Source organism: Sturnus vulgaris, chromosome 2 (assembly GCF_052056855.1).
Source record: "Sturnus vulgaris isolate bStuVul1 chromosome 2, bStuVul1.hap1, whole genome shotgun sequence".
NCBI classification, from domain to species: Eukaryota; Metazoa; Chordata; class Aves; order Passeriformes; family Sturnidae; genus Sturnus; species Sturnus vulgaris.
Window position 1 is genome coordinate 34,493,536 of NC_142244.1, and position 14,795 is coordinate 34,508,330.

Below are 14,795 nucleotides of genomic sequence, written 5' to 3' on the forward strand. Positions count from 1 at the left end.
CACCCCTGCCCTTTGCTCCGCCGGGCGGAGGGTGAGTCAGGCTCCTCGCAGGTGGGAACAGAGGCTGGTTCCTACCTCCAAGGGAAAGCGGGGACATTTTCCCTCCCTCTCCTGCTTACTTTCTCCCCCGCAGGTGCTGGGGCTGGACCTTCGGCGAGCCCTCGGGCCTGTGAAGCTCCGGGCATGGCTGTCGGTGGGGTCGGGAGCTCGCTGCTGCTGATGTCCGGCGTCGTGGGGACCGTGGGGCTGTGCCGGAGGCTGGCCCGGCGCCGGCTGCGCTCCCGCCCGCTCCTCTTCGCTTTCCTTGTGGAGATGTTCAGCACCTTCCAGATCTGCGCCTGCACCAACGAGCTCAGCCTGCTCGGCAACGTGGAGCCGAAGCCGCACACCGCCCTCACCCTCACCTACGGCTTCACCGTCCTGCACGGCCTGACCCTCGCCGGCAGCGCATGCAATCCCTGCGGCACCCTGCAGCCCATGTGGGGCGGCGGGACATCGCCTCGGATGGGGGGACTCAAGATCGCCGCTCAGTTCGTGGCTGCAGTGCTCGCCAGAGTGTTCATGCACTTTATCTGGAGTCTGGAGATGGCAGAGCCGCATCTCGGAGCGCTCTCACAGGGCTGCACCAGCCCCATGCAGACTACAGAGATGCAGGCGTTCTGCATAGAACTGCTCTTTTCTGTCGTTTTCCAGCTGGCCGTCCTGCGAGCCGAAAGCGTTAGTCCCAAATACAGAGTCCATTTGATTGCTCTTCTCATCACCATGCTCGTGTATGCAGGTTAGTCTTTTTACTTTTTTTTTCTTCTGTTCCTGCAATGAAGTTGTAATGGAAGCGGTTCTTACTGTTTTCTTAGAAGTGTTAAGATGCAAAATGCTTTTTCTTAAATCACACTTTCCTTGATGATTTCTTTATGTATCGTCCTACGTATGCAAAGTTCATTTGACATTTATATAAAGTTTGCCTGGTTGCATTCCAGGCAGGTATGGGGTTAAGAATGAAATGAGTTATGCAGTTAAAGTGATGTCAGGTTTGCAAGTACATATGGCTAAGTGTTAAAATAACTCAGTGAAGGATTGTTTCATAATCCAACTATTTATACAGCGTGAGAGATTTCATACCATGTGCTCTGATTACTAAATGACATTGGGAGAGCACCGCTGGCTGCATCAGGACAAAGTGCTGATTGAGCAACAGCAGGGTACAGACTGGTAATATGGAAACTCTGCATTTAAATAATGCATAATTCGTATCAGTGCAGTTTATTTAGCTACTTCCTTAAATCAGAAGCGGGAACAGTTATTTGTGGAATGCAAACAGAAATAATACCTCATGAGACCGAATGTTAAAAAAGGGGGAAAAAATAGGTGCCTGTTTTATTAGAGCCTCCCTTGTGTGTAATGCCATGTGTGTCCGTATCCCTGCCTTTCGCTACCTGATTGTCACCTCGTGCTTCCCAGAGTTGGGATGTTGTCACCTGTGCATCCTCTCTGGACCAATGGGAAGGGAGAGGTGAGGGGAATCAGTCTGAACTTTTTTCTTCTGACTGTTGATGTTCCCTTTTGTCCCCACCGAAGTGACAACAGGTGTTTGGTCACTTGAGGACTGCCCTGCAGGGAGTCCTTCTCCTACTGGCAAGGAGACTGTGTGGCTTGGAGAGGTGAAAAGGTGCCCCCACCACAGAAAAAGTCATTTAGGGAATTAGCAAAAACCTTTGAGAGAGGGAGATCACTTCTCACCTGCAAACATCTGGGATGTCATCGATGCCTTGTCCTAAAAGCTTAGCTGTATAAATGCTATCTAACATAATAGCATCTAAAACACTATACGGTCACATTTTCAGATTTAGTAATGTAAAAATCTTTACTCATTATCTTTAGCTGAAATTAGCTAATACCAAAAAGATAAAAGTCAATGGGAAATTTTGAGAATTAGCTTAGCAATTTGAACTACTTTCTAAAAGCAGAAACAAGGTGTCAGTGCATTTGAGGACATAAAATATATTTCTGAGCTGCTTGGTGGAAGTGTAGCCAAGTATCCTCCTCCCTCTTCTACAAGCATAGAAATCTGGATTCCTGATTCCTAACATTCTTCTCCTGCTTAGCAAACAGTCATATAAAATAATAAGTGTCACACTGCCTTTCTTTTAGCTAATCCATACAAAGAAGTCACCCCAGTGTCAGTGGCCAGGTTCCTATCTTTTTCTAGCAGAAGAAGGCTGTGTGTGCCATGTGAAAGCTGAGTGTATCAAGTGCCCTTCTGTGCCATAAAACAGGGCTTGTTGGGACTCTCCGGTGCAATCGATCCGCACGTACTTCTAGGAAACCTCAGGCCTCTTCTGTGTTGTGTGCACAACACCCTGTGCTACCTGGACATTTCTCTTTGCATTTCTTTTAAACTGCAATCTACTTGTCTACTATAAAAAGATATAGATATTCAGATCCTGTCACAGCTGAGACAGAAATGAGGAGCCTGCTAAGTGGCCATGGACTATGTCTGCTGCACATATCCCATATATCCTGTGGATCTCATGGCATTGCCCTAACCATGGCTGTACCACCTCTGCTTCTTACACACAGTAGGGAGAGTCACTTACAAATCAGGTGTCACAAATAGTGGCCTCCAGCAGGGTGAGTTCTCATCTGCAGGCTGTGATGACAGATGGATAATTTAGCTGGGCTGGATCATTCTCAGGAAATCTTCTGCACCTCTTTGTTTACTGTTTATAGGTCTGCCATGCACCTTACTCCAACAAATAACATCAGGTTATACAGTATTTTCAAAATTACAAGCTGTTACTTTTGTTTTTCTTACACTTTTTCATATTCAAAAATATTTGGATTTTTTTTTTTTTTACATTTAGCCCTGCACAAACCAAATTTTTATAGTAGTACTGTACTGTACACAAAAGCTCCAATACTGCTTCATTCTTTTTTCTACTAAATAAAGAAAAAAAACCCCAACACTATATCTTTACACTATGTCTTTACCCTTAATAATGATTCATTGGCTAAGTATGCAGACCATATACAAGATGGTAAAGAATATTTTTGTATAATACCTTTGGGAAAGTACTTAGGGGTTAAAAAAATACACCTTCTGAGGGCTTTTTCATTTACAGGCAGCATTACAGTTAAGTCAGAATCATATGAAATTGGTTAAATTTTTCTGAGCCTAACAAGGTACAAATGACACACATTTTTAATTCTGTTTCTTCCTAATTTTGGTTTTGCCTTTAATAAAGGCAAAAAGGTAAAATTTCTCATGCACTGTGTGCCATTACTTCTCCTTTTAAAGTTTTTATGCGCATCCCATCAAAGAAATTACACTTCTTCTGACATAAAATAATTTGTCTTTTCTGGTACACAGACTGAGGTGTTAAATGAATAATTTTAAATAAGATTATAGTAGTGCTCCTGGTCTATGGTTGATATTCCAGTAGTTATTAGTAATGAATATTGAAGAAATACAGCAGTTAAAACTCTGTCTAATGCTTAATGTTCATCAACTGCATCCTGAGAGTGGAATTCTGCTTTCAACTGTATGCTTGTGGATATAAAAGCAGAAGCAGTGGAGTCATAAATAGATTAAAGCCAAGTAAATTATTGTAGCTGGGCTTCCTGGCAACCATGGACATTGCTAATATGTCAGTGTGCAGAAAAACAGACTGCACAGTAAATCTGACTTATTCTTGAGAACAAGTGTAGAACCACAGTAAACTGAGTAGGCAAACAAAGATTAAAATTTTCCTGAACTGTAACAACAGTAAAAGAAATAATAAAGAGAAAATAGAAAGAGAAATACAGAAAAAGACAATGACAAAGACCTTACTAAAACTTTGGATAAATGATTGCACAGTCATAGCAAATGAGGATTACAGCAGCAGGGTATTTGTACAAAGGGTGGGTTCAAAGCTCATACAAGCTTATTTGGGGAGAAGTCAAGAATAAGCTGTAAGGAATTATATAGATGCAATTATAGAATATTTTATGGGAACAGGTTAATAGATAAAACAGGTATGGGGTGGTAAGTAACTAACAGTACAGGAATACAGGTAATTTAGCTATGAGTAATGCTTTTTCTGCAGAATTGCAATGAGAGGAAAAACATATGTCAGAATTAAAACACTTAGCTCCAGGTTCATCTGCAGTGTAATTACAATTTAGTCCCCAGTGTAATGTGTTTGGATCTTGTTATTTAGAAAATGTTTAGGCAACTTCATTTACATCTGAAATCAGAGGCAAGGGAAGATGCTTGGCTTCCTTCTACAAGACAGTGGAGTGGCACTTGCTTTTCTTTTCTTTGAACGACATACAGAGTTTTCCCACAGTTCTTATACCATGTGAAAATCTTAACATTCTGTACATTGCTATAATAATATTAGTATTCCTATAAGAAAATATAAAGGTCATCTTAGCAAGAACACTACTTGACAGATTTTTATCTTGCATATATGTTTAATGTGGCACGAGGCTGTAATGTAATGACTTATGTAATTTCTGTCTCCTCTAAAATCGTGATACGGAAATAGCTTCTAGCATTATCAATAGAAACATTCAGCATTAGCCAGACCTATCTCTGTAAAGAATATTTGCTAGAAAGAGATAAAGGAAGTTATAGCTTACACTTCACATGTTTTAAAGCCTTTGAGAAAACAGTTAAACTGTTTACTGTGTCATCAGGTGAATAACTTCAGAAGAGTTTTACGTGTTCAAGCTCTTTCTGCTAATATATTTTCTTGCAGGGTGTACATTTCTTGTAGTATGGTGCATTTGAATCTAAAGTAAATATTAAGAAAGATGGTTTGATTTCATGCTGTTTACATCTTATTGCAGGTGGAAATCTCACAGGAGCAATATTTAACCCAGCACTGGCTTTTTCATTACATGCAGATTGTTTCTATGACAAATTTTTGAGTTACTCACTAGTATATTGGATAGCACCATGCTTAGGTAAGTTCTTAATACTGTATGTGTTTGAGAAAGTGTTACTTAGTACATGGTTCATAAATCAAGAAATAAATGTTCTTTATTCGAGAGGTTTTTGCGTTAAATAAATCCAGAAAATAGTAAATTATAACATGTGTTGAAGTAATTCAGAATCTGGGTTTCATTTTGCAAATGCAGGCTGTGTATTTTAAAGTTTTTTTAATGCTCTATGTAGAGTCCTTGCTATCCACTATTTAGTGAATTATAGAATTATTTGGATTGGGAAGGATCTTTAAAGATCATGTGGTCCCTACCTGAAAGTAAATATCAGCCTGATTAACTTAGAAAAGAGAAACATACTGATTACCACACAGTGTCCGTCCTGTTTTGTGACAGTTTACAAAAACTTGGGGATGATAAATTTAAAAAAACCCCTACCCACAGGTATTGGGACAGTGCCTTAAATATGCTTTCTGAATTACCACTTTTATGTTATTGAATCTTTTATCCCCATAGTGTCTAAACTTCGCAGTTCTCATTCTGTGTTTTTCCCCTAGTCACTGTTGGACACGGTCTGCTCTTAGTTTAAGAATAAGAAGTATTTTTTCTAACTTAAATTATGGTTTTAATTTGGAAGCTATTGATTTTGACTTCTAGCTGTGTGCAGATGAAAATGCTCCATGTGATATGTCATGCTCTTGTTTGTTTACAGTTGGTCCCTACAAATCTTGAGCTTTCTGCTTAGGGTATATAAAGAAGCAGTCTGCTAATCCCAACTTCTTTCATGACTGTTAATCCTATTAGAACAGGAATGAAGGCACAACAGGATGTAAAATATATACAGGAAACACTGGAAAGGGCTCCTGTTATGACCAAAAGCTTCCTTTTCTTGAGTTCACGTCTCTGCATGTTCTACTTGCCTTGACTTTCTGTCAGCTCAAAACAAAGACAGAAGTTTAAACCTAACTAAAATTCACTTTAATCTCGTTGAATTAGATCTCTAAACAGGATGACTGAACAATAGAGTAAGCTTGATAACTGTTCACTGAGTAGTTAGTAAAATGTCATAGGCAAAGTTGATCAGCATTGTTTGGGTTCTTACAGACCACAGTTCAGCTTTAGCTTTCATTAACTGATTCCAACCTCATAATCATTTAAAGATTTTTCAGGTTATAAGTATGTGGGATTTAATCCTTTGGCAAGTGATTTAAAGAAATGGGAGGCATTCTGAAACCCTTTGTTTTACTTACGTGCCAAGATATGACCTGCAGAACAGCTTTGCAGAAAACCTCCAGCTGATTTTTGGTGTAAGAAAATCAACAGTTGTTAACTGAAATGGACCCATGACTTGAGGAACTTAGAATGTGATTAGGGAGCAATGTTACATTTCTATAAAAATTTATAAACAGTGGTTTGTCATTATTTAACATCTAGAATATAGGTACAGAATACATTGAATGCTGTCTCTAGATTTATGAGGGAAAGGAACTCCTCCAGACTGAGCAGTTGTAAAGATGTGAATACTCAGGACACATCACTTCTTGCACAGTGTCACTTCTGTAGCCAACATTTAGTGACAGATTTCAGATCTGTGGATCACCTGTAGGACTGAGTAATCTATTAGTGATAAAACTATCTTGTTACAGAACCGGGATGTTTCATGGATACATTTAAGAGACCTTATAAATCAAGAATTCTAAACAAATATAGTGTCTGAGGTAAAAGTATAAAGGAGATTGCTGTATTTGAAAACTGAATTGATGAACACAGTAGTGCAGATCTATAAATCTTAACATGAAGGGATTTTTTTCAGACACTTTTTGAAAATAAGAAAATAATAGGAATGGAATTTTTTTCTTTCATGATTGGACAAAATGATGAGGCATCTAGGAAAATTACCTGTTATGATGATAAATTCTTGTGGAGAGAAACTCTAAGCAGAATCATGAAAGATGAGGGAAGAGATATTTTAAATTCAATTGTAAAAATTACTTTCAGAATCCATGTGTCAGCAGAAATGCTGTTTCAGACTTCCTAGAAACTGGCAGAGTCACAATGATATGCTAATCTGATATCTTACTTCTTCCAGCATCAGCCTCTTAGATGGTTAAATTACTTTGTTCTTACTTTGGGAAACCCTTTCAGAAGGGGTGCTTTTCTGTTTTGCTGTAATAGCTACCTCACAGTAGAGCCATGGACTAACATATCATGGAACTTAAAATTGCCAGTACAAAATGCAGTATATTCTCATTTATGGCTGTAGCAAAAATCCACGAGGGCAAGGATATGGAGAGTGTTCAGTGTATAACTGAATCCTGATCTGGTTGTACACACATTGTAAACAATGTTCTTAGAAAGGACACTTGAAAGAAGAAGAAGATTGATTATCACTTTGACAAGACAAGGATGAAAATGAAGTTTTATTTTAGGATAAACAAATCTACTGGTGGTTTATGGTTTTTCAAGAATTTAATCTTGAAGCTGTAGTTAATTACTCATTTTTCAAAATGGCTTCACCAATGCTCTGATGAAGGTGATTCTCCAGCAGCATTAAACTCTGAATTCTTGCAATAAACATAGATGCCAGCAAGTGTTTATAACTTAGCACAGGCAGGCCTAAATTCTGCACTGTGAACACAGACTCAATAAGTACCAGTGGAACAAAGATGGTTTCTGTTTTAGTGCCAAAGGAATTCATGTTAGTTGTCCAGGCATGATTATACCAAATGTAATGATGGGGACTGAGCTAATGCTGCTCTTTCAGTTACCAGGGTGATGGCAGCTATGAATGGAGGAGTTGGTGGTATGATAGTCATGAGGTCAATAAAATGAAATGCTCTTTCCTGGACAGGTGCCAGCTTAGCATATCACAGAATTGTATTGTAGAGTGAGGGACATTAAAGACCATCCAGTTCCAACCCCCCTCCTAGGGGCAGGGACACCTTCCATAAGACCAAGATGCTCCAAGCCATCCAGCCTGACCTAGCCTCCTGCTATGTTTCTAACACTATAAAACCAGAATCAAGGCTCCTTCCTTTAGATCAGTTTTGCTAGAAAGACTAATACTATTCCTTAGAAAGTAAGTGCCACAACAGCCACTTGGCAGTAGATGTAAATGGAAGAGGTAAGCAAGGGAGAATGCAACAGGTGAAACTTTGACCTTTCTGCTCAGAGGAGAGGCTATTCTAAGGCTGCCAGCAAGTTCAGAACACTTAATCAAAGAAACAAGAATTCCAAGTCCGTGTGCAGTGAAGTGTTCAGTATCTCAGGGACTTCGAAGCAAAGGGGGTTTTCAACAAACAACTGAAAACAAACTACTCCTATTCCCAGACCCCAGTCCTCATTAGGGGTTTTCAGCTCCACAGACATCATCTGACAGAGTGAAAACTCTTATGCAATGAGTGGATGCAATCCATGAAGTTCCTGTCAGTAATTATGTCTAAACCAAATACTAAAGGGCCAGTGAGTGGCAATGCTCAACTGGAGCTGTCTACAGAGAAGAATGGGTCCTGAATGTGGCCACTTGGGTTGTAGTCCTCACAAGAGTTCAGGGTGCAGAGGAAGACTAGGAAGGTTAATAGCAGAGCTGTTCAGACTTTGGACTCCAAAACAAAATTCTGCTTATTTAGGGAATTGCTACGTCAGCAGTAATTCCCTTGGAAGCTGCTATAAACGGGAAAAGGTGAGTTTTAGAAAAAGCTCATGAGAGCTCAGTAATAGATTTAGATGTGCAGAAGGAATCTGTCACATGGTGTTAGACTGGGAATTTGGACAAAAAGCCTTCCCCTGCTGGCTAGACAAAGAGCTTCCCTACAACAAAGGGAGCATGTAAGAAGTTAAAACTGGGACAGGCAGCAAAGGAGGAGTATAAGAGCTTTGCACAGGCACTTGGAAACAGTCAGGAATGTTAGAGCTCAGCTGGAACTAAGAGCAAGGACATGCAGAGTTACAAATATACTAATCACAAAAAAAGTCCAGAGAAAAATGCAGGTCCATCGGTGGATAGGAGACAGCCTAGTGATGGATGGCATGGAAAAGGCAGAGGCACCACTCAGTCTTCTCAAGCAAAATTTGCTCCCAAACCTCTGTGTAAATCAGTAAGGTTTTGGAAAGAAAGCAATAAATAGGAACATATGTGATTGTGAATCCATTGACTCTAATGGGATTCACCTAGAAATGAAGATGGAGTTGGCCAATGTTGGAATTGTCCTTCATTTATGAGAAGTTACAACAGTTGGAGAAGGTTCCTGCCAATGGGAAACGTGCTAGTACTATGCCTGCTTTTGAGGAGAGAGAAGCCAACTACCATAAGCTAGTTTTTCTCACTTCAGTCAGTGGGAAGATGGTGGAGTATCTAGACTTGGAATCCATTTCTAGCCATACAAACAACAGAAGATAAACAGGAACAGCCAGCACACACTTAGTGAGGATAATCCATGCTTGACCAGCTTGGTTGCCTTCTGTGATGAATGCATATGGGAATGAGGAAGGAGCAGAGATGTAGGGTACCTTCACTTCAGTAAGGCTTTTGATACCACCTCCCACAGCGTTCTTGGTTCAAAGTGGGGACACACAAAAAGGCTGTTAGATGGAATAAAGATTGGCTAAACTATTGACCTCAAACTGTCACAGTCAATGGGTTGATACCTGGCTGGTGGCCAATACCATGCAGAGTATGCTGCTGTCAGTACTGGGAGTTCATACTCCCCAATATGTTTAACAGTGACCTGAAGTTTGTTCACAACAGTTTGGTCTCTCTGCAAGACAAAGCACATGATTCAGCAGTTTGGGATTCAGCAGCACTTCTGCAGAGGTATCTCCACAAGCTGCAGAAGTGAGCTGAGACCAACAAAAGGAGATTCAAGAAGACTGAGTGCTGGGTCCTACGCTTTGGCCACAACAACCCCATGCAGGGCTACAGGCTGGGATCAGAGTGGTTGGAAAGTGCCCCAGCAGAAAGGGACGTGGGGATACTGGTTGACAGCAGCTGAACATGAGCCAGTTGTGCTCAGGTGGCCAAGGTCAGTGGCACCTGACCTGTATCAACAATAGTGTGGCCAGCAGGACCAGAGCAGTGATTGGACTCAGCTGTACTCAGCACTGGTGAGGCCACACCCTGAGTGCTGTGTCCAGTTCTGGGCCCCTCAGTTCAGCAAGGGCAGTGAGGTGCTGGAGCGGATCCAGAGAAGGGCAACAGAGCTGGGGAAGGGTCTGGACCACAAGTCCTGTGAGGAGTGGCTGAGGGAGCTGGGGTTGTTTAACCTGGAGAAGAGGCTCAGGGAGGACTCTGACACTCCACAAATGCCTGAAAGGAGGCTGCAGCTGGAGTAGGGGAGGTCTCTTCTCCCAGGCAATCACTGATGGAATGAGAAGACATAGGCATATGCTGTGCCAGGGGAGGTTTAGGCTGGACATTAGAAAGAATTTCTTCACTGAAAGCATGATTAGATATTGGAAAGATCTGCCCAGGCAGATGGTAGAGTCACCATTCCTAGAGGTGTTTAAGGAAAAACTGTATGTAGCACTCAGTGCCATAGTCTCCTGCCACGGTGGTGTTTGGTCACAGGTTGGACTCAGTGATATCAGAGGTCTTTTCCAAATAAATTGATTCTGTGATTATTACCTCCTTCTACTCAATGCCTGTAAGGTGACATATGGAACATGGGTGGTTTGGCATCCCCCAGTTCAAGAGCAATGTGTCAAAAAAGGATCCAGGCAGTGGAGGACCACAAAGACAACCAAGGGCTTAGAGTACCTGATCTAAGAGGGCAGGCTGAAGGAACCAGACTTGTTTAGGCTGCAAAAATAAGGTGAAAGTGTGTTTTAAGCGTGCTTAAGTGTTTCAAGCAGTATTTCAAGAGTAGTTACAAGAGATTAACCGTTCTTTTTGGCAGCAAATAACAGCAAGGCCACAAACAGGGGCATGGGAAGTTCAGCTTAGACTCCAGGAAAACATTCAGGAGGAAGGGTGCAGCAATACTGAAATTAGGTTCCTGGAGGAAGGCTACAGTCTCCAGCATGGGGGTTATTGGGACTCAGCCAGGGAAAGTCTCACTGACCCATCCAGCATAGGCAAAGTCCTGCACTGAGTGGCAGACTGGACTAAACAAAATCCCTTTCAATAAGCTTTTCTTGTGATATAAGAAGCTTCATAAATACAAGCTTACATGTGGGCAGCACCATCAAGCAGGATCCTCTTTGTCTCTGAAAGAATAAACTGATTTTTTTTTCCTAAAGTAAAAAAAAGTTCATAATAAGCTGTATTTGGATCCCCTTTGGATTTATGGGTCCCTTACAACTTGAGATAGAAGTTTCTTTGTGAGAATCATACACTATCTCTAACGTTACCATTTTTGCAGCTTCAGAATAAATCCTGACTATGATCTTCAAAAAAAAGCCCACTATCCTAAACCCACTTGGCAGCACCTAAAAATCACGTTATCAAAACACGGTTATCAAAACAGATACAGCTAACACACTCAGATGAGGGATGGAGGTTAAGCTGCTGGTTCAGTCATTTATACATCCAGCTACAAAGAAAGGAGCCCTGATCAGGAACAGGAAGGTGCCTGCATTGGATTCAGCCAGCCAAACTCTGCCTTTGGTTTGGCTTACACAGATCAAAGCATTAACCATACTAAGGAAAACAAGACTATTAACTCACAGGGAGCACTTGAATAGCCTGTTAAAGCTTCCTTTGCAAAAAGTACTGTTGTATTGTGTTAGACACTCAAATACTTGAACATAATGTTTATTTTCCATACCAGTATTGTGTCCTTCTCAAATGCATTTAAATAAAGGTCTTTTCTGTAACTTCTCATTTCAGGTACAATACTTGTGGCTTTTATATGGGATGAACTCTTTCCTCAGATATCTTGAGACATCAAATCCTGAAATTTGGGAACACTACATTAAAAGATATTTTCAACATCTCCAGACATAAAGCTTTCAGAGAACTGTTGACAGACTTCCATACCATCTTTATGCTGTATTTTCAGATTCCATGTTTGAAATATTTGACTTATCACTTTGTATTAAATAATTATTTTGTAAATGCATATTGGGATTTTGGGAATATCTGCCACCATTTTCAGTTAAGCCATATGAATGTGAAGGACTTTTAAAACGCAAACTTTGTCACTTTAGCCGTAAGTGCCATTTGCTGACCTTTATTAGCATGCAAAACTAATTTTAGAGAAATACCCCGTCCTTTCAAGGTTTGATTTTATTGGATTTCTTCCCACTGAAAGCACCTGCAAAAAGGGAGCTGAAGATTTCTTATACCGACATCATCATATTCTTACTTGCCATATATCTACCTCTGAGAGGAAGAAAGGCTACACTACTTCCTAGAAGAGTCTCTACAGCTCTCTTCTAGAGGCACCCTACACCAAAATTAAAATGACAACAATGTATGAACAACATTGTTTTACTAATACCTGAGTGCAGGTAAGTAACCCCTCCCTTCCTTCCAGGAAGGCTCTGTTCCATTCTGTCCCATTGGAGATTGTTGAATGTTTACCTTGGTTGGAAAAAACAGTAATAAAATACCACAAAATTCTGTAGACACACACATCAAATGGCATTTTAGGCAAAACCCTCTACCTTTTATCAGCAATTACTTCTGCCTCTTCACATATACACAGTATATAGGGATGAATCATGCAGTACTCCAATTTGTCCTTGATTTTATGTAGCTCTTAACTTCTTTAAAAAACAAATGAATCTGCAATGCAGGAGAATAACAGAGATAAAAACTACAGGAAAGCTACATACACAGGCATGCCCTTTATAGCCTCAGCTGAGGCAAACACCACTGATGGGTACAACCCTCTGAAGCTCTGTTTCTAGCACAAGGTTTCTTCTGGCTGCAGCTTAATTTTTAAACATGCCAAAATATACTCCTCAAATTTAAGAGTAAATTACGTTTTTCTTTTTATGGTTACTTGGTTTGAAAGGAGAGATGGTTAACTAATTCTACAAAGATCTCAGTCCCTCACCTCATCATCCAAGTCACCTTACAAACCATATTTGAAGAGAAAGGGAATCAGATGGGGGGGGTTTCACAGTAAACTGATGAAGTCTTTAACAGCTACTATTGTCAACTATATTTTTTGCAAGAATTTGAGAAATAAGTATTTCCATGTAATTTCTTCCTTGTTGCAATAAAATCTTTTCTCGTTTTATTTTTCCAAAGTACCTGTAAGATTATATTGCAAAATTAAGTCAACTGTATGAACGTGCTTTACATACAAGAGTCCTATTCATGACCCTGTATTCAGCTATTAATAATAAAAAAATTAGCCTGCTAATATGCTGAAGAGAACTAGAACTGCTGGGTTATCATTCAGCAGCTCTTCGACCATAGGGTGAGTAGATCTACCAAAGGAAACTTGTCCTTGTTAAAACTCTGCACGGCAAGGACCACACACCAGCACTGAAAAGATGTGATCCTCTGAAAAAATACTTATTTTTATACCTTACTCTGCTTCTAAAGCAGATCCTTTTTGGAGATTTTACCTTCCCTTTCTTGCTTTACTGCTTTCTATCTCTTTTACCTCCTTTTAAAGTGATCCATACCTAATAACTTTTTTTCACCTCATTACTTACGGAAACAAGTCTTTCAAAATCTACATGATTTGATGTCTCCTCTGAAGCCATGGAGTGCACAGGATAAAGGTCTCAAAAATAAACCTCAAAGAGCATAAAAATGGACAAAGAAAAGAGAAAACAGATATACAAACCTACAGGCAGCCAAGATTTGTAAGATTAGAGGCCCTACTTCCACATCATTTTTCATGGCCTGCAAAAGCAAAGTCCATAAAGTGAAGAGGCCAGATCAGATCTGACTCCGCCAAGTCTGCCTTGTTTATTTTGGCACAACATGTAGTTTAAAATGAATTGGTACAAATTTGGATGATTAACAAGTAGTTGCTGTATTTACAGGCACCAGAATGTAATTTAAAAAAAAATCACTAGGAATTAGACAAGTCTTAAATTGACTAAATAAAGGGTAGAAATAATGAGAAATAAACATAAGCTAGGAACTGAAGAATTTAACTGGTTTTGGTAGTGCAGGCATTTGAGGTAATGAATGCTTATGAAGTCCAGAACACTTACACACAGCCTAAATACAAAGTTTTATTTTCAATAAAACTTGTCAATCCACACAAGACACTTCTCAATGATACCTTCAGCGTTTGTTTCCACCTCACCTCAAGTAATCTTGCTGCATTGATTTGACTGGAAGCATTACAAGATGTCTGCTGCTGGAGCTCCACATTAGCACAACACAAATTCTCCTTCTGGATGTAGTGAGAGTGCCAAGAGGAACTGTGAAAAGTCCAGCTGCCCCTGGAGTTAATGTTGCCCATCTGTCAGGGTATGTTTAATATGGAAAACAACAGAAACACCACATTCCAACCCAGATTTACACACACTAAGAAAACTCCACCAGTCCGCTTCAACAGTGAATGGTGACTTAAAATTCAATGAGCCTTTTGCCTCAGTTGTGGTGCTGGTAAGAGTTTTACCTGTCCCAAAATCTCACCACGCCAAGATTCTCCAAACACCAGTGCAAAAAGCAACTCTGTATCCTCCTTTATAACTCTGAATCCCGAACAAAAATACGCACACACTGACGTGAGTATGTGTTGATGTACACAAAGGGGCTGGTAAAGATATCCCTGTAGAATGCCTTGTTGCATAACATGCTGAATACCTCATTTATTCAGCTGTGTCAATGGTTCACAGCACTGTTAAGACATCTCTAATCTGACTGGCATTCCTAACAATTATTCAACAAAGACTGGTTATAATGATCACGTCCCTCGGAACCAAATCACATCCTAACGTGTAAGTAGATTGTA

General features: G+C 40.2%; 2 protein-coding genes across 2 annotated transcripts in view; one reads left to right on the top strand and one right to left on the bottom strand.

Moving 5' to 3' along the window:
* Window positions 1–321, bottom strand: part of PAK1 (p21 (RAC1) activated kinase 1) — a 97,751-nt gene extending 97,430 nt beyond the window's left edge. The window contains exon 1 of the mRNA XM_088159232.1: window positions 120–321. The gene's annotated coding sequence lies outside the window, so the exon portion shown is untranslated. The remainder of the gene's footprint in view (window positions 1–119) is intronic.
* On the top strand, window positions 184–13,176 carry AQP11 (aquaporin 11). The gene is made up of 3 exons (XM_014887378.2): window positions 184–778; window positions 4,834–4,950; window positions 11,753–13,176. Exons 1-3 carry the CDS (start codon window positions 184–186, stop codon window positions 11,803–11,805), a joined length of 765 nt encoding a protein of 254 aa, XP_014742864.2. The 3' UTR covers window positions 11,806–13,176.
* Window positions 13,177–14,795: the final 1,619 nt, after the last annotated feature.